Source organism: Pseudorca crassidens, chromosome 5, assembly GCF_039906515.1.
Source record: "Pseudorca crassidens isolate mPseCra1 chromosome 5, mPseCra1.hap1, whole genome shotgun sequence".
Classification (NCBI taxonomy): Eukaryota; Metazoa; Chordata; class Mammalia; order Artiodactyla; family Delphinidae; genus Pseudorca; species Pseudorca crassidens.
This window is the reverse complement of record NC_090300.1, coordinates 90,903,708-90,930,943: the sequence shown is the minus strand read 5'-3', so window position 1 is coordinate 90,930,943 and position 27,236 is coordinate 90,903,708. Positions and strand designations below refer to the sequence as shown.

The following is a 27,236-nucleotide window of genomic DNA, read 5'->3' as shown; positions in this document are numbered from 1 at the left end:
GTCATATATTTTTTCTTAAAGTAACTTACTTTAGGATATTATTGATTCTGAAAACTGCAGGCATGCTAGTACTCTCCCATTCAATTTTTGATAGCCTCCAAATTTCGGAAACAGGTGTGGCTTTCAACCTTAAATGAGATAGAAGTTTTAACCAAACTATGTGGGAGCAGAAATGAGGACTGAAACTGGCCAATATCTTAGAGATTCAAGTCCTTCTGTATTTTCTACTGTGTATCCTCAATATGAGTGGTTATAAAGGTAATAAAATGCAGCAAAATAGTTTTATAGTTACAGGTGGTGAAGAGAGAAAAGATACAGCTCTTTGTATTCAACTACATATTGAGTGTCAATGTTCTCAACTACAAAGCTTTGGACATATAGCATATAGAATATAGCATTCAGGGCTTCCCTGGTGGCGCAGCGGTTGAGAGTCCGCTTGCCGATGTAGGGGACACGGGTTCGTGCCCCGGTCCGGGAAGATCTCACATGCCGCGGAGCAGCTGGGCCCGTGAGCCATGGCCTCTGAGCCTGCACGTCCGGAGCCTGTGCCCCGCAACGGGAGAGGCCTCTCCCCACAGTGAGAGGCCCGCGTACCGCAAAAAAAAAAAAAAAAAAAAAGACTATAGCATTCAAATGTTTTAAATTATCTTGAAAGGTGACTGCTTAATTCCACATAGCTGGCAAATTTGTGGGGACATATAATCTGCCTAATTGAGAAAATGAAAAATAAGGTCTAGAACTTAGGCCCTAGCATTCTCTTTGCTGTTTATTAGCTATGTGTGTGACTTTGGCATAATCATTTAACCTCTCTTGGCTTCATTTTTCTCATCTGTATAATGAGAGAATTAGATGTGATTTCCCTCTAAGTAAGTTATTGGTACTCCTTTCCATTTGCCATATCCCCATCCTTTACTTCTTTCATTATTTACTGTGGGAAAATCAGGGATATAGAGAAATAGAAGGAGCCTTTGGGAATTATGAGGAAGGTCCGTTGGCTCAACCCTGCCATCGCTTATCGTCCTCCAATATTTCCTATTTAATGCATCTGTAGCCTGACAGATCCTGGAACTTGCATTGAGAGAAGCTGACCGCTGCACACAGGTTTCATGACAGCTCCACAAGGACAAAAGGATGTGCTCCAAGAGCCTCATAACTTGTTAATATGGCATAGACACTTCAGTAAGGAGCCTTTTGAGTAATCTAAATGTTGATCAGTTTCAGTTTTTACAGACAATTCTTAGCAAACCAGGAATCAAAGGTCATATATAGACAGAAGACATGATGGGTGAGGGAGACTGAGGGGTGAGGAACATAAACCATTTTCTTAGTATTTAAAGTTTTCCTCACCTGTTTAATCTGTTTAGAACTTGCAATCTTATCAATTATAGTCATTATGTCTGCTTCACCTTGGATATATCCTTTTAGTATAGCATACTTAAAGGACAGCTGATGACTCATCTTTTTATCTAACATCTGCAGCAACTTTGGTGTTACGAGCTAAAAAACAGGACCACTATTTAATATAAATTGTACAAATTATAGTTGATTTTATGTTGGTTAGTTTAAAATAGGTATTAATAAAAAATGACATGCTCTCAATGGTAACTATAGTAACTTGTCAAGATTCTTGGTTATTTTATTCATAGTATCTCTATAATTTCATGGCTAGAGCTATTTCCCCATAACTAATAATATTAGATGTCTCTGTGAGGTTAAGACTTTATTCTTTACTTATTTCCCTTAGAGAGAATTGCATGCTATTTTCAACTGGTTTAAATTCTTGGAAAACAATGTGATTAATCTTCTGGGCTTAGGCCATAAAATGACCGTCTATAAAGTACTGTCACTTTTACCTGTTAAACCTCCCACTAAACTGTTCACTAGATGGTTCATTTGAGTGAGAGTCCACCACAACTATACTCCCTGTTTGGCCCCACAATTAACTTTTCATTGTTTCTTTGCTGAGGGTTTAAGTCCCCAGGTTATCTGTTACCCTTGTACAGTCTCCTAACTTCAGCAGAGTTGGCTGATCCCTAAGTCCATGCTCCATAATCTCCACACTCATATAGAAATAAATAACTACTCATTATACTTGTTATAGGAAGACATTAATTAGACAGTCAAAGGTCATTTTTGATGCTGTGATTTTATAATATTATGAGTTTATATAACACAGAATGTGTATTTTTCGGTTTCTTAATTTGTATGAATGTATACTATTTGCTTTGTCGCTACATGGTTTGTTTTGTTGATTTCCATCATTTATTTCAGGTATTCATAAGAATAAACATTACTTTGGAGTTTTCATGTGCTCTCTATTCAAAGGAGAAGCTGTGATGAGTATTTCTGTACTTTCATGTGCTAACAAATTTCTAATATAACTTGGATATTCATAATATAATCTGTTATAAAATTTAATTTGTCAAAGGGATCTAAAATATAAACATCAGCCCAACAGAAAGTGGAAACCATAACACTAGTAAACTGATTTTAGTCCATATTTCATGAAGCAGTCGGGAGCAGTTCGAAACTGCATGATTTAATAGTTCTTTACCTTCAAAATGCGTAGAACGCGAAGAAATCGAACAACTTTTATAAAGGCCACTGTTTGAATCAAATCAAAAGTATGATAATTAATGGAATTTGTCTCAATAAGCATTACATCTATGATGCCAATTAATGTAATTGTTAACTCAAATAGATTCCAGGCATGTAAAAAATATTCCTTCTTCATTGCTGCTATCTGTCGATTTAAAAAGAAATTATATTATCTTATTTGTTTTTGCTTTTACTACACCATTTTCCATAATAACTGAAACATTACTAGTTAGGTTTTTCTCTGATCTACCTTAAGATTCTACTTGTCTAAAATACTAGGAAGTGATCATATCAACTTGAAATTAAATGGTTAAAATATTGAAATATCTATTCCAAGAGATAAAATATTCAAAATACCTACTAACTTGTTAATTCATTCTTTATTTATTTAAAAAAATTTTATTGAAAACCTACTATAACTAAGAGAGTAGGAGCGGTCAAAAATGATTGTGGAATCCAGCCTGGGAAATTAGGTTTCCAGGGGAATTTTGAAGCAAGAGTAGGTTTAGAGATGATACATTTGTTTTGAATATGCTGTTTGAGATGTTTGCACAGTATTTTATTGAAGAGATCCAGTCATCAGTTGTCTATATGATCTGAGGCTCGGAATAAAATCTGAGCTGGAGACATGAGTTTGGGAATCATTAGACTATGAATGGTAGTTGATGCCAGGGAAGTGGTTGAGATAGCCTGACCCATGAGGCCCTTTATTATTTAATTCACGTCTGTGTCTCCTGTCTCATTTTCCATATCCTCCTCACAGATTTAACATCTCTCCAATCTGCATCGTGACCAACCCATCCCTAAGCTCCTGTCATTAGGAATATTGTTCCTTGTATGTGTCACATTGTTGCTTCTAAGTTTTCCCTTATTCTTGTTGTCCACTCACATACTCCCTACTTTGACTCCTATTCATTATTCAGAATTCAACTCAAGCATCTCCTTTCCTTAATAGCCTTCCTTCTCTAAACCTACTATTCTGTGTAAGGAACTCCATTTTTTTCCCATAGCACCCTGTGTAGGTCTCTATCATAACACTTAAGATACTGATTTGTAAATTTGATTAATTTGTCTTTTTTAGCAGCCTGATCCCCCTACTCACTATGATTCAGAGACTGTAGGAGACAGACCTATTTACGCCAGGGAAAGTGTAAGCTCGATTACAAATTAAGAAACTGTCATGCTTGTTTGTAAACAGACTGTTGTGTGTTTAGTGGTAGAGAGTCATTTCCCTTGAGTCTGCTCACATTTGGCGGGGCTGAGGAAATTCAATGTCTGAATCTAGGGAGCAGAAGACCAGATCCTGGTCTTGTGAGGTCCTGCTCAAGGCACCATTCAGCTACTGTAGATGTCTCATTTCCTTCTTATTGAAACAGAATATAGGTTAGATCATTCTCTTAGGAACTTGAAAGAACTGGTATCAACAGTAAGACTTTATCCAGATGCCCAGTATTTGGAAACGTGAAGGAGTTTTTTGGAGGTCAATAGAATACAGCCACAGGAGAGGAAGAGCTTGGTATAAAAGGATAGTGTAGGCTTCAAAGGAAGAGGGTTTGTTAAATATAAGGTTGTTAAAGAATGGTTAGAAATTCAGGTAATGGAAGCCTCCAGCACTCAGATATAGAAGAGTGATTACTCTTCCTCTGAGAAAGTTTCAAAAGATCCATTACTCTAATAGGTTGAGGAGTGTTTTGGGAAAAGTTTGAAAATACAAGAAGGAAAGTTTAAGGTAGAATTGTGTATTAGAAAGAACACAAACTTTGAGGGGTTGGATCCAAACTCTACTATCATTAGCTATGTGACCTTAAACAGCTTCTCAGAGACTCAGGTCCCTCATCTGTAAAATGCAAGTCATAATATATATCTACATTAAAGGGCTAACTTAAGGATTTGAAATGTTATAATTGCAATGATACCTGGTACCTTAGTGATCATTTATTATTGTTGTTATTAACATAATGAATTTTTAATAGGCATAGTACAAAGGGGGCAGAACTGAACTTGTGTAGAAAAGACAGCAAAGAAAATAAGTGAAGGCAAGCTTGTAAATCGGGCAGTGAAGATGAATCCTGAGTTAAATAGAAGGGAGAGACAAGAACAGAGTTGCACATTTGGGAGTACCCTCTTAGCTATGAAGTGTAGCGAAGTCTCTGCAGTCCTTTTCTGCTCTCTTAAGTGGACCTGACTGAAGGAGCTATGGCTATGCACAGTTGTGACAGAAGCTTAAACTTGGCAAAGTACAAAGACCACAGAGCTGGAGGGATCATTTCCTCTCATTTAGGCCAACCCTGATATCTTACAGAAGAAGAAACTAAGGTTGGGAAAAGTTTAGTGACTTGGTGAACAGCTAACTGTCTGTCAGAGAAAACCAAAACCAGAGCCAAGTCTGCTGCATCCCAGCTCGGTGTTCTTTCCACTATAGTACATATTAAGTGATTTTAGGGAATCCTTTACTCACACTCACCCTGGTACTAACCCTAACCCTAATTGCTTTATTTCTTCTTAATTAAGTGACATCTCCTATGGTCGTTCCAACTAATTGGAATTTATTACATACAATGTGATTGAATGTGAAGCCATTCCCCTCTCCCCACCAATCACAGCTCTGCAGTAGCATTTTAATTTTCCAGTAACGATGCGAGATTTCATCCACTTTGTTTGAATATCATATATAATTCTTCTATTTAAATCGTCTGGCTAAAAATATTTTATATTACAACTTGATCCATATGACACAATACTATTATCAGTTTGTGGACCCATCAATACATTTCCATCATTTAACAGCTACCTTTATACTGGATTTAACAAATCAAATTATGAAATGTTTTTCAAGTATAAATGAATTTCTATCAATCTACTTATCCATCTGTTTATCTATCTAGTATAAAAACAATAAAATGGGACTTCCCTAGTGGCGCAGTGGTTAAGAATCCACCTGCCAATTCAGGGGACACGGGTTCAAGCCCTGGTCCGGGAAGGTCCCACATGCCGTGGAGCAACTAAGCCCATGTGCCACAACACTGAGCCCACATGCCACAAGTACTGAAGCCTGCACACCTAGAGCCTGTGCTCTGTAACAAGAGAAGCCACTGCAATGAGAAGGCCTCGCACTGCAACGAAGAGTAGCCCCGGCGTGCCACAACTAGAGAAAGCCGGTGCGCAGCAACAAAGACCCAAAGCAGCCAAAAATAAGGAAAGAAAGAAAGAAAGAAAGAAAGAAAGAAAGAAAGAAAGAAAGAAAAAATCTTCCATTAAAAAAAAAATAATAAAATGAACATCCAGGTGCTCACCTCTCTGCTAAGTTAAAGAACTTTGCCAATACCTTTTTAACTCACTCTGCATCTCTTTGACACACACTAATTAAAAATTTGCAAATACAAAATCAATCTTTAAAGTATGAATATTTTCTATTGTCACCCTAAAATCACCTTTAAAAAATAAATTTGTTTGAGGAGTGAGGGAGAATTTTATACACTCCTTTGGAAAACTGTCTGTAGCTAGTGTTGAAAAATGAAATTAGGAAATCTCCCTGTTAGACATATCACACACACACACACAAACACACACACAAAATCACATTTTAGCTTACCTTAAGTAGTGCCTCCATGATATAAAATGCAAGAAAAGAGTAGTTAGCATATGCTAATTCAAGCTCATAGATATCGTTTAACACAGATATCCAAGAAATTATAATAGGAAATATATTCATTAGTATCACAAGATATCCGACATACTCAAATTCATCAGTAAATACTATTTTATGACATACACGAAGAAAGCAATGGCTGTAAAAAAAAAAAGATAGTTTTATCTGATAAAATAATTACACTGAATTAATTTCAATATATGCTCAGTTCTGTCCTAATCATCAACAGCTACAAAGCCCAGCTTAATTCTGAGAAGTAGCTGTCAATACCATACACTTTCTGGCATCCTACTTCATATACTTTCCTTTAATTTCTTCCTCTGCTAAATATCTTCAGGCTGGTTTCCCCTCTTTCTCACTTTCCTCACCTCTCATTCATTTTTACTTATACTTTTAGTAGAAATACTTCAGATCATAAGACAGGGATAATTCAAATTGGAAATATTAAAAAAAAAACAAAGCAAATCTCTCCCACCTTCTAATAATTTCACTTCTCAGAGATGGCTACTATTACCAGTTTGAATATTTTTCCAATATTTTTGTTTATATAATCATATTTATAAATACAAAAGGAATTATATCATACATATTGTTCTATAACCTGTTTTTTCTCTTAGCAATGGATCATGAGCATTTTTCCTTGTCAAGGCATATAATCTGGAACAAATCCCAGCATGTGTCGTAGTGGAACAGGTTAGGTCATATTTTATCAAAAACTTTAAATTAACATACATGCTTTGAAAAATTATTTTTATACTGAGTATGCTAGACAGAATTGTGGGTGAGAGGAATTACTTAATGTATTTTTAATTTTATTTTTAAATTATTCAACTAGTATAATAATGCATTATTATTGCTAAAACTCAAATGAAATTATTAATCAATTATTGATTGAAGAGTGGGTAAGTGCTGGATTATTTCTCTATTCTTAGAGGTAGATCCGTGTTACGCAGGACCTGAAATTTTTACAATTTGGACCCCTGTTTAAGGAAAAGAAGATGAAATTATGAATACATATATGATGCTGTCATCAAATTGCAAAAATCCTCCAAGGCCTCAGGCAGTGCCAGTGTGAGGGAGGAGCCATAGAGTGTAAGCTTTGTTAAGTTTATGGTAACACTGCCTTTGCCCTTCTCAGCCCTCTCTCCAGACTGTTTTCCTTTTCTATTTTTTTAAAAATTCAGCCATATTGAGGTATAACTGGCATAAAAAATTGTAGATATTGAAAGTGTACATCATATATACATGTATATATACAATACAATGTATATACATATACATTGTGACAGGATTCCCCCCATCTAGTTGATTAACATACCCATCACCTCACATAACTCTTTTTTGGGGGTGTGACCATTTAAGTTCTACTCTCTAGCAAATTTCAGTTATAAAGTACAGTGTTCTCAATTATAGTCACCATGTCTTACATTAGATCTTCAGGCATTATTCACCTTATAGCTGAAAGTTTGTAACCTTCTACCAATCCCTATTTCCACAAACCCTCAGCTCTGGTTTCTACTCTCTGTTTCTATGAGTTGACTATTTTTTTTTAATGAATGAATTAATTTATTTATTTTTGGCTGTGTTGGGTCTTTGTTGCTGTGCACAGGCTTTCTCTAGTTGTGGCGAGGAGGGGTTACTCTTTGTTGCAGTGCACGGGCTTCTTATTGTGGTGGCTTCTCTTGTTGTGGAGCATGGGGTCTAGGCACGCAGGCTTCAGTAGTTGCAGCACGCAGGCTCAGTAGTTGTGGCACACGGGCTTAGTTGCTCCACAGCATGTGGGATCTTCCTGGACCACGGCTTGAACCCATGTCCCCTGCACTGGCAGACGGATTCTTAACCACTGCACCACCAGGGAAGTCCCTATGAGTTGACTTTTTAAAATCTATTATTTTATTTCATTTTTTTCATTTTACTTATTTTTAGAGTTAACATATAAGTGATACCATGCAGTATTTGTCTTTCTCAGTCTGGTTTATACTTAGCATAATGCTCTCAAGATCCAACCATGTTGTCACAAATGCAGGAATTCCTTCTTTCTCATGGTTGAATAATACTCTATTGTATTTTCTTTATCCATTCATCCATTGATGGACACTTACGTTATTTTTGTATATTAACTATTGTGAATAATGCTACTGTGAAATGGGAGTGCAAATATCTCTTTGATATCTTGTTTTTATTTCTTTTGGATATATACTCGGAAGTGGGATTGCTAGATCATGTGGTAGTTCCATTTTTAATTTTTTGAGGAGTCTCCACAGTGTTTTCCGCAGTGGCTGCATCAATTTAAGAGATAAGAGAATGTGAAATGAACAAAGAACTATATAAAGTAGCAAGAAAACAATTATCAAATGGCAATAGTAAATCCATACCTATCTACTGATGATTTTCAGTAGTGGTATGCTTAGATTCCTTTCTCTTTATCTTTTGTGTATCTACTATTGTTTTCTGCTTTGTGGTTACCATGAGGTTTACATAAAACATGTTTATATTTATAACAGTCTATTTTAAGGTAAACTTAACTTTGAATACATACTAAAATCTTTACATTTTTACTCCTCCTCTCCACATTTTATGTTTTTGATGTTACAATTTACAACTTTTTACCTTGTGTATCCATTAACAAATTATTGTAGTTATTTTTAGTACTTCTGCCTTTTAACCTTCATACTAGATTTATAAGTGACTTACTCACCATTATTACAACATTAGAGTACTCTGAATTTTACTATATATTTATTTACTTATGAAATTTATACTTTGATATGTTTTCCTGTTATTAAAAAATTCCCGTTCATTTTACCTTGAAAGGGACTTTAGTCCATTTTAACATTTCTTGTAAGGCTGGTCTTGAGGGTGCTGAATTCCTCAGCTTTTTCTTGCCTGGAAAAACTCATTATCTCTTCTTCAATTCTGAACAGTTTTGTTGGGTAGGGAATTCTTGGTTGGTAGTTTTTTCTTTTTTTATTCTTTCAGTACTTTGAGTATATCATGCTATTCTCTTCTGACCTACAAAGCTTCTGCTGAAAAATATGCTGATAGCCTTATTGGTGTGTGTGTGTCCCTTGTATACAACAAATTGTTTCTCTCTTGCTGCTTTTAATATTCTCTCCTTGTCTTTAACTTTTGACAATTTAATTACCTAATGTGTCTTGGTGTGGGTCTCTTTGGATTAATCATATTTGGAAATTACTGAGTTTCCTGGATCTGGATGTCTGTTTCTTTCCCTATGTAAAGAAAGTTTCCTGCCATTAGTTTTTTGAATAAGTTTGCTGCCCCTTTCTTTCTCTCTTCTTCTGGGACCCCTATAATGTAAATACTGGTCCACCTGATGGTGTCCCATGAGTCATTTAAGCTATCTTCACTCTTTTTCATTCTTTTTTTTCCTCCTCTGATTGGATGAATTCTGCTGCCTTGTCTTTGAGTTTGCTTATCCTTTTTTCTGCTTGATTTCGTCTGCTGTTAAACCCCTCTATTGAATGTTTCAGCTCAGTTATTCTTCAGCTCTGTGATTTCTGTTTGGGACATTTTTATATTGTTTATCTCTTTGTTAAATTTTTCCCTTTGTTTATACATTCTTCTTCTGACCCTAGTGAGCATCTTTGATCTCTCTAACAGATAAATCACTCTAATAGATCTCTTTAAGAGATAAATCACTTATCTAAATTTCATTAAGGTGTTTCTGGAGTTTTATTCTGTTTTTTTGTTTGGAACATATTCCTCTCTTTCTTCATTTTCCTTCATGCTCTGTGTTGGTTTCTGCATATTAGATAAAACAGCCACCTCTTTCAGTCTTGATGGACTGGTCTTGTGTAGATAAACCTTATCATTCAGCCTAGCCTGAGCTCTTGGTTGTCTCTCAGACCTTCGTGATTGTCCAAGCTGCCTTATTTGCTCTTAGTGGCTCCCAGTAGTTGAGGATGTGCCAAGACCTGTTTGTGTCCCATTGTGGAGAGTATCATTCATCACCTAGATGCAAGCTGATTGGAAACTGGACTCCTCAGGTAGCAGCTTTTGAGGTATGTAAATAGACTTCTTTCAGGGAAAGACTGGGAGATGGGTATTTCTATCTGCTCCATCTGCACTGAATCCTGGAGGTGTAGTCCATTAAGAAGTGTTTCTTTGTTTGCTACAGTCCTGTGGGTCCTAAAATACAAGCCCCCTTGGCCACTAGAGCCAGGCAATCAAGAGGTGTGTCCTTTGTGTGGCAGCCACAAAATCCAGGGTGCCAAATTTTACACAAGCTCCTTCCAAGGAGACAACATCCTCATGAACCCATTAAGAACTGTTTCTTTGTCTGCTCTAGTCTTGTGTATTTTGTGGTTATAAGCCTCATTAGATTTCAGAACTAAGTATTTTGAGGGCCCATCCCCTAGGGTGAAGTCTTAAAAGTTGGGGTACTAGATATTGGCTCAAGCCCTTTGCTTCTTGGGAGAGACTGGGAGCTGTGTGTTCCCTTCCAATTGTATGTCTGTGCTAGGGGGTGAGTTTTATGGTGAAAGTGTGTCTCAGCCTTTCCTACCTGTTTCAAAGTAGGTATTTTCTCATTAGCTTGATGTGTAGGAGTTGCTCAGATAGTTTCTGGATTTCTTTCAAGGAGAATTCATACATGTTTAGCTGTAGGTTTGGTGTGTCCATGGAAGGAATTGAGTTCAGGAGTCTCAATGCCACCATCTTGGTTGAGAGAACAGACTGCTTTTTAAAATTTCTTCCAGCAATAAAATCACATCTGGCACAGCATTACACTTGAGGTTACCTTTTGCTTAAATTGATAATTGACTATAATCTGATTTGTTTATGTCAGATAGATAAATTAAAGGGGATATGATGGGAATTACTTACAATTCCTTTAAATCTTTAATGTTGGCGTTAGTTTTTAAACTCCTCCTGGAATGCTATATTGCTTCTCATTACTATTTTGGCCAAGGGTTCCACTTGGCCATTTCTGCCATGATTCTTACAATATAGGTCAACAAGGCGATGTTTGTGTTCAGCTAGACACTAAGTATATTCATCCCAATTATACACTTAGGGACTTAGGGAAATAACCACACAGTGGACCTGGTGGACTTCTATGAGACAGACTGGGTCAGAAACTCCATAAATTATCTGGCCTAAAAGCTCCCAGTTTAACTTGAGGAACACAATAGTATTTCAAGCCTTTGATATCAGTATCATTTAAAATGCCATAACCCAAAGTCCTAACAGAATCTGAGTATTTTCTTTTCCCAATGCACAGGAACTCTGGTAAAATGATTAAATGTCCATTTGAGAGAAGATTGAGGAAATATTTATCCTACATATTTGTGGTGCTTCAGTTCTTTCTCAAGGACTCTGGTTCTGAGAATTGACTTAGCTATCTTGCAGTAATTGACTTCATCCCTTTGCTCAACAGCTCTCCCTTTTTATCTTTAGAAAAGTCAAGTAATAACATAGTTAACTGTTTGTCTATATTGTCTTTTAATATAGAATATTTGTTACCCATCCTTAGGTCAAACACTCTGACTGCTACTCCAGGTTTGCTGTCCACAAAATAAAGTATGCCCACCTTGCCTCTGACATTTAAGTGTTGCCATCTGTCTTCTGCCATTCCCATTTCCTTTTGATACTAGAGAGGCCAGTTCCACAGCAGACTTAATGATGGTTAACCATGTCCTGCAGAGGACATCTATCATTGAGTTTCTCACTGTTGCCTTGGTGAAGGGAAATATCCTCTGTTCTTTCGCAGGGAACAAGATCATGAGGTTGGTTCTTCATTCTAATATAATAAATCTGGTTAAATATTCCAATTTTATCATCTGCACTTCATTTATTGTAGGTTATTGGCCTGATCAAGCTTCAAAGAACCATCTCAGGAATATAATAGCACCAGCTCCAAGTGTCCTAGATAGAATGTTGAATCCTGAATTATCATGGATAAGACCTCTGTGCCAATAAATTTCTCCCCAATCTGGCCTTATGTTGCAGCCCTCTGGTCCCATATCCTCAAAACCCATTCCCTTATATGTTCTACTAGTATTTGCTGATGTCAGGTCCTGTAATTCCGTCAGCTGACAAGTTGTAGTCTCCTGAAGCAGCCACTATATTTTCCCCTCCAACTGTGTTGAGACCTGACCTGGGTAATTACCTTGGAAGCAATGAAAAGGTGGTAGAAACTATCATATATATTTTTTCCATGTTATATAATTTATATATAAATTATATATTTTTTCATTTTCATTATATAAATCTTCTTTTGGTGATTGGCCTTGTTCATGTTTGTGATTCCATCACTTACTAACATCAACATTTCATTAATACTTATAGTCCATATTGGATAATTTTAATAACTGAAGTCTTAGGGATATAAATCTGCCGTTATTTCTGCTGATTCACTCTCATGATTATTTGTTTCCTTGTGTCTTTGTTCATCTTTGATAGTGACTTCATCCACTGGTTAGAGAACTCAATTTTTATTTAGCACAATAATAAATGTTAACATTTAAGTGCTTACTTAGTGCTAGTCTCTGGACTAAGTGCTTCTACACACACTATTTATGTAATCTTTACAACAATCCCATAATGTAGGCAGAGGTGAACCCAACTAGCATATACTAGTACCTACTATATGCCAGTTATTTTGCCAAATGCTTTACATATATCAGTCTCCAGAATATGACATCGATATTACTTTATCCGTTTTTCAAATGAGAAAACTGAGACCTGTAAAACTTATCCAGCTAATAAATGATAAAGACTAGGATTCTAAACTAAGCCATCTGACTCCAGAATCTGTACTACGTACTCTGAGATGAGTGATACATAAGAGACAGCCTAAAAGGTAGACGACTATAAATCCTAGTTTTTCAAATCTCCATTTCTTTGTTACATCAACAGAAGTAAGTACTTAGAAAGTTGTAGCCTAAGTCACTATTGAAGGTTTTAAAAGAACCATAGTACAGAAATATCCATTTGGTATTTACTGATACTCCTATTGAGAAGAGGGAGACCTCTCTTGAATCTAAGAAAAGAAATAAAAGACATCCCAGTTGGAAAGGAAAAAGTAAAATTATCTCTATCCCTAGGTGATATGCTCTTAAATACAGAAAGTCCTAGAGAATTCACAAAAAACAACTAGAGCTAATAAATGAATCCAGCAAAGCTTCAAGATACAAGATCAATATACAGAAATATCTTGTATTTCTATACACTAGAAATAAACACTACAAAAATGAAATCAGGAGCACAATTTTATTTGAAATAGCATAAAAGTATTTAGGATTAAATTTTACCAAAGACATGTACACTGAAAACTTTAAGACTTTCCTAACAGGAATTAAAGATCTAAATAAATGAAAAGACATCCCATGTTCATGAATCAGAAATTTTAATATTTTAAGATGGTAATACTACTCAAAGCAATTTACAAACTAAATGTAATCCCTAAGAAAATCTCAATGACATTTTTATGTGCATAAATAGACAAGCTAATCCTAAAATTCATATGGAATTGCAAGGAACCCTGAATAGCTATACCAATCTTGAACAAGAAAACAAAGTGGATGGACTCACATTTCCTGATTTCATAATTATCTAGCAGATGTGGAAAACAATTTGGTGTTTCCTCAAGAAATTAAATAAATTAATTAAATTAAATAAATGTTATTTTCATATGATCCAGCAGTTTTACTCCTAGGTGCATACCCAAAAGATGGAAAGCAGAAGTTCAAACAAATACATGTACATAAATGTTCATAGCAGCACTGTTTACAATAACCAAAAGCTCAGAACAACTCAAATACTCATCAACCGTTGAATGGATAAAGAAAATACAGCACGTCTGTACAATGGACTATTATTCAGCCATTAGAAGAAATAAAGTATTCATACATGCTACAAAGTAGATAAACCTTATGCTACAGATACATGCTACAATGTGGAAGAAACATTATGCTGAGTGAAAGAATCCAGAAACCGACTTACTTCACCCTGTATGACAGACTCTAGGTCCATCCACCTCACTACAAATAACTCAATTTCGTTTCCTTTTATGGCTGAGTAATATTTCATTGTATATATGTGCCACATCTTCTTTATCCATTCATCTGTCGATGGACACTTAGGTTGCTTCCAGGGTGGGATAGGGAGGGTGGGAGGGAGGGAGACGCAAGAGGGAAGAGATATGGGGATATACGTATATGTATAGCTGATTCACTTCTTTATAAAGCAGAAACTAACGCACCATTGTAAAGCAATTATACTCCAATAAAGATGTTAAAAAAAAGAATCCATAAACCGAAGGCTATATGTTATATGATTCTATCTATATAATACATTTAGAATAGGTAAATTCATAGAGACAGAAAGCAGACTAGTGCTATCCAGGAGCTGGGGGGGGAAGAGAGAATGGGAGTCACTGCTTAATGTGTACTGGATTTACATTTGGGGCAATGAAAATGCTGTGGAATTTGACAGAGGAGTTGGTTGCCCAACGTGAATATACTAAATAACCCTGAATGGTACACTTAAAAATGGTTAATGTTTAATCTTGTATGAAATTTACCTCTATAATAAAAGTTATTACACTATATCTTTTTTTCTTTAAGTAACTTTTTGTATGTATATAAGTAATTTCGTTGTAAACCACCTCAAAATATTTTACAAAGTATTCAGGATATAAATTTTTAAAAATAAATAAAAGGAAATTTCAAATGATTATAATAACATTTCTAGTAAGGTTTAAAAGCACTTACCTTGATGGGATCCCTTTTCCCTTTTTCGTATTATACACCCAGTTGAGCAATACTTTTCTAGTAAAGACAAGAATTTTTTTGCTTTCAGAATAATTCTTTATTGTCTCTGCACTCATATATCTAAAAAAAAGAAAAAAGAAGAAGAACCTTTAAATATGCTTTAAAATTTTTGAGATAAGTTTAATGCAGTATTGTCAGGAGGCAGGAAAACTATTTTGTCCAGTGACGACAGGAAATGAGACACTTTCATGGGCATAGGTCCAAGTCATGAAGATGTAGATGAAGGTGGATATATAATTATGAAGTTAGATTGTGGGACTCATCATTAAACAGAGAGTAAAAAAAAAAAAAAATGGAGATAAATGTTTCAAAATAGAGAAGTCAAGTTTCAGGGAGAGAAAGCATACCATGATTCAAATATTTGGGATTCAAATATATGTGGGTTTTTGTGTTTGATCCTCCATTATCTGGGTGGCAGTGAACAAATTACCTCATTAACCTGTTTGCTCTCAGAATGGAAGTAAAAATACTTATGTCAGCCTGGGAAACTTAAATGAGAAAGCATATATGAGGCATCCAGCCCAACTCACACATTCACCCATCTCTTTTCTTGCACCTTCTGGGCAAGTAATCAGGGAGTTTATGGGGAAAATACAAGTGGAGAAGTGAAAGAGTAAAAATGGTTACTTGGAGAAGTTGGTGCTCATAAACCGCCAAAAGACATTTGCCCCAGGTTGCCTGTAGGTTTCTTCTGGGTTTTTTGTTGAGGCAGTTCAGATCTATATGTTATCATTTGGTCTTGCTCAGCAAATTCCCTTGATTTCATGAGGAACTTACCTGCTGCTGACCAGATACTTACATTGTCTTCATAAGAAGGAGGATGGGGCTCCATCCCTGGATCTGAGGCCCTACCTTAAAATGCAGCTTAATGGAAAGGCATTGGTGACTTAAGTACAAAGGTGGACCTTGTTCTTCCTATGGATTATGATGTTCTCAGCCTAAAATTTGGGCAATTTCTTTGTTACAGGGATACTGATATAATTAAAAAGAAGGAAGTTATTCCGTTCTCTGTGATTCAATATAATCATGTGGTAATTACATGGAAAATCATGAATGTATATATGACTTGATTCATTTCTGATTTTTAAAATATTTGATTGAGCACCTTTTATGCTTGATAAATGCATGGGATAAACCATTAATACTGGTCTCTGCCCTCAAGAATCCAGAAGACTAGTGGAGTAAAACATGCAAACAACAGTTGCAGTTAAGTGTAGTAAGCATTCTGCAGAGACAATAAGAGGACACTCTGGACCCACAAAGGAGGGTGTTGAATATAGTCTTGGGGAATCAGGAAACCTTCCTGAAGGAATTAATGTCTAAGCTAAGATTTGATCATTTCACAAGTTCCTATGAATCCTAAAATTCTGTGATATCAATGTGTGTGATATTTTACAGGCCAAATTATTGTGTTTTTCAGGCTCCTGAGTTCCTATTTTATATCAACATGTTCACTGTTTAGACCTGATTTAGGAAAAGAGTATGATCTCTCTAACTGGATAGTGAGGTAGGATAGCTTTGAACCCGTGCTCTGTAATTCATTAGTTAAATAACCCTGGGTAAATTATTTAATCTCTCTGTGCCCCACTTTCCCCATCTGCAAAATAAAGATAATAATAGCACTTATAGGATTTTTATGACATTGAATGGGTAATACATGTAATATGTTTAAAACTGTATCTGACACAAGACAATAAATATAAGCTCTATTCAAAGTATTGCTTCTTAGGCAATTACGCAGGCACTTAGCACAGGTCCTGGTACCTCTATTTAACCCCCTACTGTTTTTATCTTTAGACTTGTTTTCTTGCCACAGGGTACCCCAACAGGTGGGGCTATGGATAGGAATGATCAGCAGATGGTGAAATCAACTCCAAAGCAACACAGCAAAGCAGTTATCACTGAACACAAGTGTAATTAAGAGAAAGTTCTCTGATATGAACACCATTTCACTGATCTTGATATTCCCCAGTGCTGGCATATAGTTTTGCACACATTAGTATTCAATATTTATCTCTTGCATGTATAAATGAAAATGTAATAAATGTTTCAAAATTTGCCTTTGTTGCCCACTACGAGTCCTTTCACACCTTAACCCCATTTACTCTGGGTCCTCAGAGGCATATGTTGCTTCTGCCTTCGTGGATTTTAAGAGGAAAAATCAAGGTGGTGGGCTGAATTGCTCTATATAGGTACTGTTTTATATGTATTCTACATATGTTAACCTCTCCTGGACAATGCAGTGATACTACTTTTCAGCATGCCATTTGTTCATTCATTTAAAAACTTCCACTGTACATAGTGCATCTGTCTTTAAAGTATGAATCATATAGTTTAAAACTGATCACATCGGCCCAGCCTTCTCCCTCTACTTCACTAACATCGCTCAGGTCCCCTAAGCATTTGAGGGCCCTAGAGCAAAAGGGCAGGTGGAGGACTTGCACCATATATGGAAAGATAATGTCATAATGATTTACATGGCTAGGCTTGAAATTAAAACTCTTAGACTCTTTGAAAATCTGTACTCACACTGCAGTGAGAGCATGCTCTAGTGTCTGGCTGTTTCTCTTCCCACACACAGCTTTATCTCTCACTGTACCTCAAGCCTGTGCATGTGAGTGGACACCAGGCTGGCACATGTCTTAGGTTTTGAGGGGTGCACACCAAGGGCCCAGTTTGCTTGTAAGATCATGACATAAGGGAAAAGGCCCAAGCGATCCTAGAAATAAGCTTAGGACCACTTGAGCAGGAAATTTTGGTGTCCGCAGTACCAGAAGTGAGATCTAGAACAAGAAGGTATGTCTGGGTTTTGGGTGGTCACTGTCGCAACTGCATTGCAGTTTAACTCATCCTCTGCCCAATCATACATCCTTCATCCTTCCACTCCACAGGGGATGATCTGAGGGTACTCCCTAACATGCTGACTTTGAGGAACTCATTGTCGACTCTGGAGGCTTGCATCTAAGGAAATCATTGTGAGTATATCAGGAGAGGTTGTGCATTGGGAAGATGTGCCTGGAAGAACTAAGGAAGTCTTTGACCTCAGTGAGGTATCTGAGTAGCCTAGAAGGAGGAGTGGTTTACCACAGCTTAGCTTTGCAGGGGTGGGCAAAAGGAGAAAGGGAAGAGCATCTCAGTCAGAAGCAGCAGCTAGTTCAAATGCACAGAGGTGTGAATGAGTGGAGCAAGTTTGGGAAACTGGAAGCAGGTGATTTGGCCTGGTTGTGGGGTGGAGAGCAGGCAGTGGCTTGCACGCATAATACTGGATGATCTCAAGTTACCGGACAAAAGCGGGAAACTCATTTGCACAATTTCCTAAATGCAGTGGCTTAGGCTGGAAGCTTTCTCCTGAAAATATACTTACTCTCCTTTCTCACCAAAGCTTCCTGCTGCACCTACCAGCACCTGGACTGCACTCTGGGACAGAGTCTCATTCCTGTATTGTCTCTGGTAGCTTGCCTAAAAGAAATGTTGAATCAAATCATTCTATAATATGGGTAACAGGGACAATATATTATTTTCTTTATGGAAAAATAATCTGTGAGAAAGAAGTCAAAATCCCCAAATAATCTGGTATCTTTATATAAAAAAAGTTTTTTCTCCTATGGAGTCCAGACCATGAGGTCAGTGCAGAAGGTAGGTCTGAGTTTTGGGTGGAATGAAAATGGTTATGCAGGAAACTAGGTTCCTCTAGATGTTAATTAGGTTTTCAAAAATAAGTGGAGTTCTGTGGCCAAATAAGTGTGGGAACTGTTGCAAACTATCCCCATCTTAAAAGTTTATAATGCATATTAGAATATTAAAAACTCTGAGAAATTCTACAGTAAGGAATTCTGATTTATAGCTTTATTTAATTCCACTTCCCCCAATATTTTGACAACAGAACTCTCTTGTCTCCAATCGATTCCCAGCATGAAATGAGCTGCTCCTGTGGTGCAGAACACAGACATTCATTCATTCAATCCATATACTGAGAGCCCACTCGACTTCTGTGTGCTGAACATTGTTGAGAATCAACTTCCTAAATTGGGATGTGTGATATGACTAAAGATTCCTGGTTCCATAGAAGACACTCTGTCTGCACAATTATTTACAGACATTGAAACATGGTTTTGCTCTTGGGGGATCCTAGAAAGGGACAGAACTAAATTTAAGGATGAATGGTCAAAAGGTTATTTGTCAGTAATGAAAGGAATTCTATAGGGTATCATTTTCTCCTTAAACTTCATTAAAATATTTGCAAAATAATGTAGCATTAAAATATTTTCAGTATCCTCAAAGATAAACACTGTAGTTTGTGGGGAAAATAAGAAAGCTGAAAGTCATATGGAGCTCACGAAAGCTTAGTGACATAAGTGACAAAGCAGTTAGATACTAGAAAAATGTTAACTCTTAAGTGATCCTTCATACCAAAATGTAAGAAGAATTTAGAGAATGGTTGATTCCTAACAATAACTGCCATCTCTGAGCTCTCTGTTATACTATTGAATTAACATAATTATGTTTTACAGAAAATTATTTAATTCTTGCAACAGCTTTATGAGGAAGGTATACGAATCTGCATAGATGAGAAAGATGAGGCTCCTCAGGGAGTTGAGCAGTTTTCTCAAGATCACATTGGAAACTCAGTTCTTTCTGAATTTAAAGCCTGCCTCTCTTTTCCCCCATTATGTTGTGCTGCTCTCCTGTGCCACTGTCTTACCATGCTGTGCTTCCTCTTCTTTCTTTTTTTAATTAGTTAATTAATTTATTTGTCTTCTCTGGGTCTTAGTTGCCGCACACAGAATCATCGTTGCCTTGTGTGGGTTCTTCCTTGTGGCATGTGGGATCTTTAGTTGCGGCATGCATGCGGGATCTAGTTCCCTGACCAGGGATCAAACCTGGGACCCCTGCATCGGGAGCGTGGAGTCTTAACCACTGGACCACCAGGGAAGTCCCCCTCTTCTAACATACAGTAGTGGAGGAGATATTGCTCCCGTTAACAAGAGCTGGCTGAGATTTAAATAAAAACTCTCAGAGCTTTGAAAACTGCAATAACCAATTAATACTGTTGAGAACAGTGAACATTAGTATTGAGATTGCAGAAATCAAATCAACAAGCTAAGATACACATGAAAATATGTCCAGAACAAAGAAAGACTAAAAATATATGAGGTGAGATGAAGATCTGGAGAATAGAACATAGAGATCCAATATACTTTGAAAAATAGGATTTCTGGATTAAGACCTAACACACAGCACAAAATCAATGAAGATATAATAGTAGAAAAAAAAAGTTTAAGACAATAAATCAAAAAGGTACAGGAAGTATATATTGCAGAAAACAGGCTATCATGAGTGGAAGGAATCTAAGAGGTCATTCAGGTAGCATAATTTCCCCTTTTACAGATGGGGAGAATAATAACTTAAAAGAATATGTTCTGAGTCACGTATCATATTAATAATAAAAGCAAGACTCAAAATGGAGTCTCCTGCATTGATTTTAAGGGTTCCTGAATACTATATTTTCCTGAAATAAATTAAAAATCTGGAAGTGACTCAAAGACATGATCTCATAAAATCTGCTGGTGGAACAAAGCATGATATGGGCATAAGTTCACCCTTCATGGCACTGCCTCAATTGCTTAAAGAAGTTATTTGGGTCCTTGGAAAGCTGTCTTTGAGACTCAGCTTGTCTGCCAGGACTACTGCTGAGGAGGGAATAATCATACCCTAAAGATCTTCCATTTCCCAAGTTAGACTGAGCAAGCAGAATCCTATATGCATGGAACAGAAGAGAAATGCATGACAGTTCCACAGGCAGTGAGGAAGGCCCAACATGAACATTTTGAGAGGATGAGTCATGGCAACTGGTCAAGATTCTGACCTGGATAGAAAATGGTAACTGGGCTGTTAGCATTTCCTCACAGAGTCCTATATGCTGCTGTGCTACAGAATTTCTTTAATTTTTACCCAAGATTTGATATGAAAACATACTAACCTATACCTGCAGTTACTAGTGGACTTGGTGGTATTCTTTCGGGAAAAACTGGTTCGGTCCAGAGATAGGCAGTGTCATGGAACTGACTGCATAACGCATCTGGTGGTAGAGCTCAGCTGTAATTCCTGCCATTGGGATCTGTGAAATTCCAAGTTCCTCAAAATAAAACACCTTCTACTTAAACTAATTTGAGTGGATTTCTTTTTCTTTTTGTCCTTTTCTTTTTTCTCTTTGCACTCAAGCAGATTCCTAAGACAATGCCAAACTTCCCTTTGCCTTTGTAAGCAATCTATTAAGCTGTGCAGGTGAGAATAACCAAGATGTCTTAAGCAAGGGAGAAACTTTTCAGTATAATTTTAGCCAATAATTTAATTTTTTAAATTTAATTTTTTTTAGTATAGTACTGGCACAAAAACAGACATGTAGATCAATGGGACAGGATAGAGACCCCAGAAATAAAACCATGCACCTATGGTCAATTAATCTATGACAAAGGAGGCAAGAATTTACAATGGAAAAAGACAGTCTCTTTAATAAGAGGTGCTGGGAAAGCTGTGCAGCTACATGTAGGAGAATGAGATTACAACATTTTCTCACAACACAAACCAAAATAAATTCAGAATTAAAGACCTAAATGTAAGACTGGAAATCACAAAACTCCTAGAAGAAAACATAGGCAGAACACTCTTTGACATAAATCGTAGCAATATTTTTTGGGATCTGTCTCCTAAGGCAAAGGAAACAAAGCAAAAATGAACAAATGGGCCCTAAGTAAACTTAGCAAAGGAGACCATTGACAAAATGAAAAGACAACCTACTGAATGGTAAAATAATATTTGCAAATGATATAAATGATAGGACAAAAATTTAAAAAGCGTATAATAAAATACTAACTATTTGTGCTGACAGGAGACGCCTCTTGGCCAGCTCCATTGCTTCAATATTAAGGGTCTCGTCTATTTCCTTGTTACAGTGTATACATTTCACTTTTTGATGTTCTGCTTTTTCTTCTTGGCCCAACTAAATAAAACACAAATCAAAACCAAAAAATAATACATGAACATTAACATATTGTTTAGCATAAACCTCAAGCAATTCACATACCATTTTGGTTTAAAAAAGTATAGAAATTTTGCTAGATACAGAAAAATGTTCAGATGAGTTTTCTCATCGTTTGCACAGTCATCTAGAAGGTAACATAATTGCCAGTTTTGGGGGGAAGGAGTTATATCATATTTTTACCTTTGCATGTCATTGGTAAAAGTTTATAAAAGCTACTACATTGCTGATCACACTTTAAACCACTGGTTCTGAAAGTGTGGTTCCCCAGCACCAGCAGCATCACCTGGGTATTGTTAGAAATGCACATTCTCAAACCCCACCATAGACCTGCTGAATCAGAGACTGTGGGGAGATGGGACAGCAGTCTGTGTTTTTACAAACCCATTCCATGATTCTGCTACAGCTAAAGTGTGACAACCACTGCTTTAAACTAATCACTTAAGGTAGAATAAAAAGTGAACATGGCTGTTAGGAAATGGGTATATGGATAACTCCATTTTATAGATGAAAAAAGTTGAAGCTTAGATAAAATAAAAGGTTTATATAAAGATCACAAAGCATCTATTAAGTGATAAATCTAGGATATGAACCCAGATTTTCTGACTCTAAAGCCAATGTTCTATCTATAACACTAGAATATCCCTCATGTCAGCATCATAAAGAGGAGAATGTAGTTGTTTAATTATCTGCCTTCTGAAACAGATCAAATACCAGAGTGGTGACCTCAACCCTGACTTTGCATTAGAATTAGCTGGGTAAATGGATTAAAAATATATATTCCTGGGACCCTCCTCAGACCATCTGCATCAGAATCTCCTGGGTAGAGGCTGGGAAATCAATCCGTATTTTTTAATAAGCTTTCCCAGTGATTCTGATGCAGCCAGATTAACAAAAGGCCACAATCAGATATTGAGAGCTACTATAAAAAATCCTTAGATTTGACTTGGTACTTTTCTTATCCAGAAATCCTGGCAATATTCCTGCAGACACAAGGCTTGATCTGAGCCCCCATCTGGAGCTTCAAGCACCTGTTAGAGAATTTAAAATGGAGTTTTAGAAATCCTATTTCATAGCAACCAATTATCTTATGTCTACAGTCATAGAAGTTGGCCCCTCATATTGTTTGATGCAGAAAAACATTGCAATGAAAATTGGACTTAATGTAGGAGATGGCAACCCAGAAGAAGCATTGAGCAGATACCAGGACAACTTTTATTATTTCTCCTTGTGGCATTCATGAGAGCTAATGAATTATGAACTCATATATGAATTAGAAGTCTGACCATGGAGATTCTAAAGCATATCTCAGAAGCAGGAGGTGACATTTCACGACATCTAATCGTATGACACTGGCTTTGAATTCTATTTTATATTACGAAGTAATATATATATAGATATATGTATAATTTTTTTTTTTTTTTTTGCAGTACGCGGGCCTCTCACTGTTGTGGCCTCTCCCATTGCGGAGCACAGGCTCCGGACGCGCAGGCTCAGCGGCCATGGCTCACGGGCCCAGCCGCTTCACGGCATGTGGGATCCTCCCGGACCAGGGCACGAACCCGTGTACCGTGAATCAGCAGGCGGACTCTCAACCACTGCGCCATCAGGGAAGCCCTACGCTGTCTTTTAAAGGCAGCTCCAATACACTAGTCCTTCTTTTGAATTTACAATACATACTTGCTATACTCAAAGGGGTTGTCAGTTCTACTTTGCCCCATAGTGGTCACAAAAATCCCGAAGAATTGTGAATTAATATTTATAACATTTATACTTATTTAAGGGCAATCATATCCACTTTGAAGGAATAAACAAAAGATATTACTTGCTTACTGCATATGGGTTTTGCAGCATAATTGCTTTCTCAACCATGTTCCAATCTGCGTTAGCAAGATCTTTGTCAAATTTGAGTGCAGAGGCTACAGATATGGTTAGTTCTTGAAAGTGTTGAAATGTATAATACAGTGATTTATACTTTGTTGATGTGACATCATGAAGACCTTTGATACAAAGAACACATTTTATAAATAGTAGACATCATCATTTTAATGATATATATAAAATATACATATATACATATAGATGTGTAGGAGATATATGCAGGAGGTATAGATATACATATACATATATGTACTCAGTGTATGTGTAGATATATACATATATTTCCCACCTATACATAAGGTCATATATATAAGTATTTATGATATATATTTATTTATCTCCAGATGTATACATTTGACCCTTGAACAATATGGGAGTCAGGGGTGCCAACCCTCCACGCATATAACTTTATAGTTGGCCATTCATATCCATGGTTGTGCATCCTCAGATTCAATAAGCAGGTTTGTGTTATACTGAAGTATATATTAAAATTTTTTTTTAATTAAAAAAAATTCATATCCACTTATAAGTGGATTGGTGTAGTTTAAATTCATGTTGATCAAGGATTAACTGTGTGTGTGTGTGTGTGTGTGTGTGTGTGTGTATGTATATATATCTCCAGACCTCAATGTTTGAAGGAATCTTACTACCAGACACAAATTCCCTTTTTCTGAGCCATAGAAGTTTCTTTGGAAAGCAATAATGTTCCATGAGCAAATGTTCACTGCTCTCAGTGCAAGTAAACAGATGCTCCACAATAAGAATTTTAGGTTTATTTAGCTACTAAGTAGAACATCTGATAAATTGAAAATTTTTACCTCTTTAATCTGTTTTTTCCATTTTACTATGTTAAGGCTCAGAAAATAAAAAAAGTAAATGAAAGGAAAGATTTTGTTGCAAATATGAGGATGAAGGTGCAATATTATCCATAAACATGGAATTTAAGATTGGTTACAAAATGCCATATGAATGAAAACTCTGCGTGTAACAAGAAAGGGTGATAAAGCAGTTAAGAATACAATGGATTAAAAACATTAGAGCAATTTGTTTTTAGTTCTTTAACTGTCATTATCAAGCCATGTGACCTTAGACGAGAACTTTTAACTCTTTAGATTTCAATTTATCAATTGTTAAAAAGTAGGGGATTGAAACAGTCATATTGTATAATGTAGTTGCCTCCTAAAACTAGTATTTCTGCTTCTATTCTCTTCATAGCTCCCAATCAGCTATCCACAGAACGAGAGTTGTCTTTTTAAGGACCTTATTCATAAAATTACACTTAGTTGCTTAAAACCAACCAAGAAATCCATTTATCCCTTAGAATAAAATCTTAAAATTTAAGGTCCTTCATTATCTAACTCTTTCCCTACCTCTCCCATCTGAACTTCCTTCACTATTGGCATTGTTCTCGAAGGTCCCAGCACCTTACCTTCTTTCTTTGAACACACTCATTTTCTAATTTCCTCAGGAATATATTACCTGTTGTGTTTTCTATTTTATTTATATGTGGTTTGTTGATTTTTATACAAAAATGACTCTCTGATATTACCTTATTTGACTTGTTTACTGCCTGTTTCTCCTCTCTCCATCAACTCAGAAATCTTTTTTGTCTTCATAATGCATTACTATCAGTTAGAATAATGACTGGCATATAAGAGGCTCTTAACAAAAAGTTTGTCAAATAACTGAATAAACTTATTGTATAATTTTACTTAAACTGGACTAATGTAAATAAGTAATCTTTTTTTTTTAATTGGAGTAAAATTGCTTTACAATGTTATGCTAGTTTCTGCTGTACAATGAAGTGAATCAGCTATATATATACCTATATCCCCTCCCTCTTGGACCTCCCTCCCCCTGCCCCCCATCCCACCCATCTAGGTCATCACAGAGCATGGAGCTGAGCTCCCTGTGCTATACAGCATGTTCCCACTAGCTATCTATTTTACACATGGTAGTGTATTTATGTCAAACCTAATCTCCCAATTCGTTGTACCCCTCCCTTCCCCCTGTGTGTCCACATGTCCGTTCTCTATGTCTACATCTCTATTCCTGCCCTACAAATAGGTTCATCTGTACCATTTTTCTAGATTTCACATATACGTGTTAATAATATACGATATTTGTTTTTCTCTTTCTGGCTCTTTCTCTTTCTGGCTCTGTATGACAGACTCTACATCCATCCACATCTCTACAAATGACCCAATTTCATTCCTTTTTTATGGCTGAGCAATATTCCATTGTATATATGTACCACATCTTCTTTATTTATTCATCTATCGTTGGACATTTAGGTTGTTTCCATGTCCTGGCTATTGTAAATAGTGCTGCAATGAACACTGGGGTACAAGATTATTGCTTATTGGCCTAACAAGCTTATTGGCCTAAACAATTCATATGACTTTACATAGAGATCCAATTTCCTCTTCAATTAGACACCATTGATTTGTATTTATATGGCTTCTTTCTTCATTATTAACAATTCTTTAGCATGTTTGGAATATTTTTCTCTTCACTCAGAATATGAATTTGCAGGGCTTACCGAGTTTAGTAACTGCCATTGGCAAAATAAATCTATTGACAATCAGGCTAATTAAGGATACTGACACTCCATGAAATAATATCTGGAATAGAAAAAAAAAAGTAAGTTTTCATCACAATGTCATATAATATACTCTATATTTACCAATGTAAATTAAGCTAGGATGTACTATGTCAATAGATACTCATGGCAGAGGGGAATTTGGATGTCAGACATGATGAAAGTACTCTGGGGATTCTCTATCTTCTTGCATGTGCTTCATTCACATTTTGGAACCAAACCAAAAATCAGGACACATGGTTTGACAAATATTTATGTACATATGAAGACATTAGGGGAAAATACTTGTTCTTAAATTCTATCACTGCACTTCTTGAGCCCTGAAAATATACTTGTGCTTCACCAATTCTCATCCACCATACACACCTCCATGTACACAGCCACACAGTTCTCTGCTCAACATTATCAGCACATCTGTATGAAATAATTCTCTCCACTTAGGAAAAGAGGACAACTCAGAGGTCTTGGTATGTTTGCTCCACCTCATACTTTGCCTCTCTGGCATCTCATTGCCAGCAGGGAGGAGCAATTGATGTCTTTGGTGCCACCTGTTTCTTTTCTCCATTTATATCCCAAGTTAATCTCCATGGACAGATGAAGCGACACTTTTCAATTTGATACTACATACTTCCATCGTTTTATGGAATTCTAACTTCCAGAACTTATTTTAAA

At 36.4% G+C, this 27,236-nt stretch overlaps 1 protein-coding gene across 1 annotated transcript in view; it reads right to left on the bottom strand.

Moving 5' to 3' along the window:
- Positions 1-27,236, bottom strand: part of SLC9C1 (solute carrier family 9 member C1) — a 95,112-nt gene that overhangs the window by 23,153 nt on the left and 44,723 nt on the right. Inside the window, exons 10-17 of the mRNA XM_067737159.1 lie at positions 26,505-26,586; positions 23,915-24,081; positions 21,917-22,042; positions 18,407-18,501; positions 14,983-15,102; positions 6,191-6,386; positions 2,555-2,743; positions 1,348-1,497 (exon numbers count right to left, since the gene is read on the bottom strand). Coding sequence (XP_067593260.1) covers positions 1,348-1,497; positions 2,555-2,743; positions 6,191-6,386; positions 14,983-15,102; positions 18,407-18,501; positions 21,917-22,042; positions 23,915-24,081; positions 26,505-26,586 — 1,125 coding nt within the window. The remainder of the gene's footprint in view (positions 1-1,347; positions 1,498-2,554; positions 2,744-6,190; positions 6,387-14,982; positions 15,103-18,406; positions 18,502-21,916; positions 22,043-23,914; positions 24,082-26,504; positions 26,587-27,236) is intronic.